Source organism: Equus quagga, unplaced genomic scaffold (assembly GCF_021613505.1).
Source record: "Equus quagga isolate Etosha38 unplaced genomic scaffold, UCLA_HA_Equagga_1.0 836_RagTag, whole genome shotgun sequence".
Taxonomy (NCBI): domain Eukaryota; kingdom Metazoa; phylum Chordata; class Mammalia; order Perissodactyla; family Equidae; genus Equus; species Equus quagga.
This window is the reverse complement of record NW_025803456.1, coordinates 5,069-7,851: the sequence shown is the minus strand read 5'-3', so window position 1 is coordinate 7,851 and position 2,783 is coordinate 5,069. Positions and strand designations below refer to the sequence as shown.

The window sequence follows — 2,783 nt, the reverse complement described above, 5'->3', positions numbered from 1 at the left end:
CGATGCCAGAGGCCACTGGTCCAGATTACACATTGCAGGTCATTCTGAGGCAGCTGGGGTGGTCTCCTAAATGTAACGGGAGGATTACCACCACTGGAGGATTTTAAGCTGGGGCCTAATGAGCTCATACGGCGTCTCTAGCTGCTAGAGCAGAATGGGGGGGGAACCCAAAAGTGTGAGGTTGTATCAACACACTTGGCTGACTGATCAAAGAAAGGAGAGCAGGGCCTAGGATTGCTTCCCAGGCTTCTCTGAAGGAGCGAATAAATGCAGGCAGCATTTCCTGTGGGAAGCAACACTATAAGTAATCCAGAAAAGCACAGTGTAATATATCTTTTAAAATAACAAAGGTACATTAAAGATTCATCCATCCAGAAGACTAACTTATCAAATTATTGCCACAGAGTATCAGTAGATAAACCATGCTGGACGACATCACTGATTCATTTGAAACCTAATATCATACTTTTCAAGATTCTGTGATCACGGAGATTTAGTACAATTTTTCAATTTATATTGACCTCATTTCATTTTCTGAACTGTGGAAATAATCCAAACTTAGGAAGCATTAGGTTGAAATTAAAATGTAAATATGATAAAATGGTAAATTATATGTCACATATATTTTACCACAATTAAGAAAAAAAATTTTATGTAAATATGAATATATTTCTGGAATTGAGCAGTCTTACAGTCTCTTTTATTTTTCCCCACATTTAAGCAATAATCATCATCTTTCCAATGAGGTCAAAATGTGGAAGGAGAGAACTCTTAAAAGAGAAGCTCACAAAGAAGTGACTTGTGAGAATTCTCCAAAGTCTCCTAAAGTGACCGGACCAGCTTCTCAAGAGAGACAGCATACGCCTTCTCAATGCAAGGAACGGAATTTACAAGATCCTGTGCCAAAGGACTCACCGAAATCTTGGTTTTTTGATGGCCGATCAAAGTCTTTCCCAGCACCTCACCCAGTTCGCTATTTTGATAACTCAAGTCTAGGCCTCCGCCCAGGTGGGTAAATATACTGGTTACTTGGGGATCGGGGATAACGGTTGGAACTCATTTGTCACCTGTGGCCCCAAAGGGCAAGTTTAGACAAGAGAAGATGTCATGGAGAAGCTGCACTGCAGAGATGTCATTTGCTGTCTCTGTGAGAAGTTTCTCCAAAGCACAGCACTGAAGTGAAATCACTTTTTACCCCGAGGGAAGTCTTATTCTGCCTCCTGAACCTTCAACTTTTCCCTCAGATAGACAAGCAGCTCTCGAGGACACAGAGAGACACCATCCTACGAACATAACTACTTTTACTGCAAAAGACCTTCTTCTCAATTCAATGGGCCAGTATTTCCAGTAGCATTATATTCATTTTACACAAGCCAGATCATAGACTTATATCATTTACATATTCATTCAATGAACAGAAATTTTTGGTCTCCACCTATGTGTCACATATTGCACCCTGATGGTACATTGATAACCAAACCAGATATGACCCCTGCCTTCCTGGAGTTCACAGTCTAATGGGTATAGACGGTGATCAAGTAGTCAAAAAAGGTACAGTTCTAGAGTTCAAAAGCCTATGAGTTTTTAATAGGTTGTTTTAGGAACATAAGGAAGTCTTCCTTGAAGAAGGGGACTGAGATCTAACAGGTTAAGGTGAGTTAGCTTAACAAAGAGGGGAGGGGAAGGCGATTCAGGCAGAGGGAACAGGGTCGGCCCAGCTGGGAGAGACCGTAACCAGGGGAAGGGTTGGAAAACCACGTGTGGCCAGAGCGCAGTGCACACAGGTTCCTCTGGGTGAAGTCGGTGAAGCCAGAGAGAGAAGAGCCAGATGCGCAGGACTTTGTGGGTTGTGGAGAGGAATTTTTACTTCATCCTGGGAGCATGCTAGAGGAAGCCGTTGAAAGATGTTAAAGAACAGCAGGAGAACATAATGGGTTATCAATTTGAAAACATTACCTCAGCTGTAAGGTAAACTATATATAAGCTGTATGTTGTGTTGCAACCAAACGTGTTTTTTAATAAGATGACTTTTGCTTTCTATTTTTTTCTCAGAAGAACAAACTGCTGGAGCAGAGAGTGTGGATCCTCAGCCAGGCCCTTGGCACGCCTCCTCAGGACAAGCTGTGCCCGAGTGCAAGACTCAGTAAACTCTGCTGTCACTTTTCTAGGGGCCTAGTGTTCCTTATTTAGAAATGACTGTATTTGTTACTTTATTTTTCTATCCCTGGCAATGATGTCACAGTCCAACTTAATTTCAATTCAGTTTGCACTTTGCCATTAGAAATTGAGGCATTCCAGTCATTTAGAATGGTGATAGACTGCCTTCTTCCTGAATGTGGTAATACTTTAGAAGTTGAATTGTTTTATTTATTTATATATTTTGTGAAGAATAAAGTTATTGAAGGAAATTTCCAGTCTTTCCGTGTATACATAAAATGTATACATTTTCATTAATCTAAAGTTATCCACATGTGACTTAGATAATACAGAAATTAAAGCATCATTTAATTAACAAAATTCCTAAACCTGGGCTCCCCGCAACACATAAAGCATCTATGGATGGGCTTCACACAATCTGTAAAACCTCTGAAATTTTATCTTTTGTGTGTGGATTCAGTTTTCTAGGATACTAGGGTCCCTACTTTCTTATAACATACTCTCTGAGAGGTCTGTTACTCTATAAGAGGTTAAGAACTGTGGTTTTAGAGAGTATCTGATAGTACTTTTATATCATATGACTTTGAAAAACCATATAAAACAGCAAGTTGCATAAGGTTTAGAAC

The 2,783-nt window shown here is 40.2% G+C and overlaps 1 protein-coding gene across 1 annotated transcript; it reads left to right on the top strand.

The window, feature by feature from the left end:
- Window positions 1–722: 722 nt before the first annotated feature.
- On the top strand, window positions 723–2,399 carry LOC124234520 (centromere-associated protein E-like). The gene is made up of 2 exons (XM_046651867.1): window positions 723–1,008; window positions 2,053–2,399. Exons 1-2 carry the CDS (start codon window positions 753–755, stop codon window positions 2,145–2,147), a joined length of 351 nt encoding a protein of 116 aa, XP_046507823.1. The 5' UTR covers window positions 723–752; the 3' UTR covers window positions 2,148–2,399.
- Window positions 2,400–2,783: the final 384 nt, after the last annotated feature.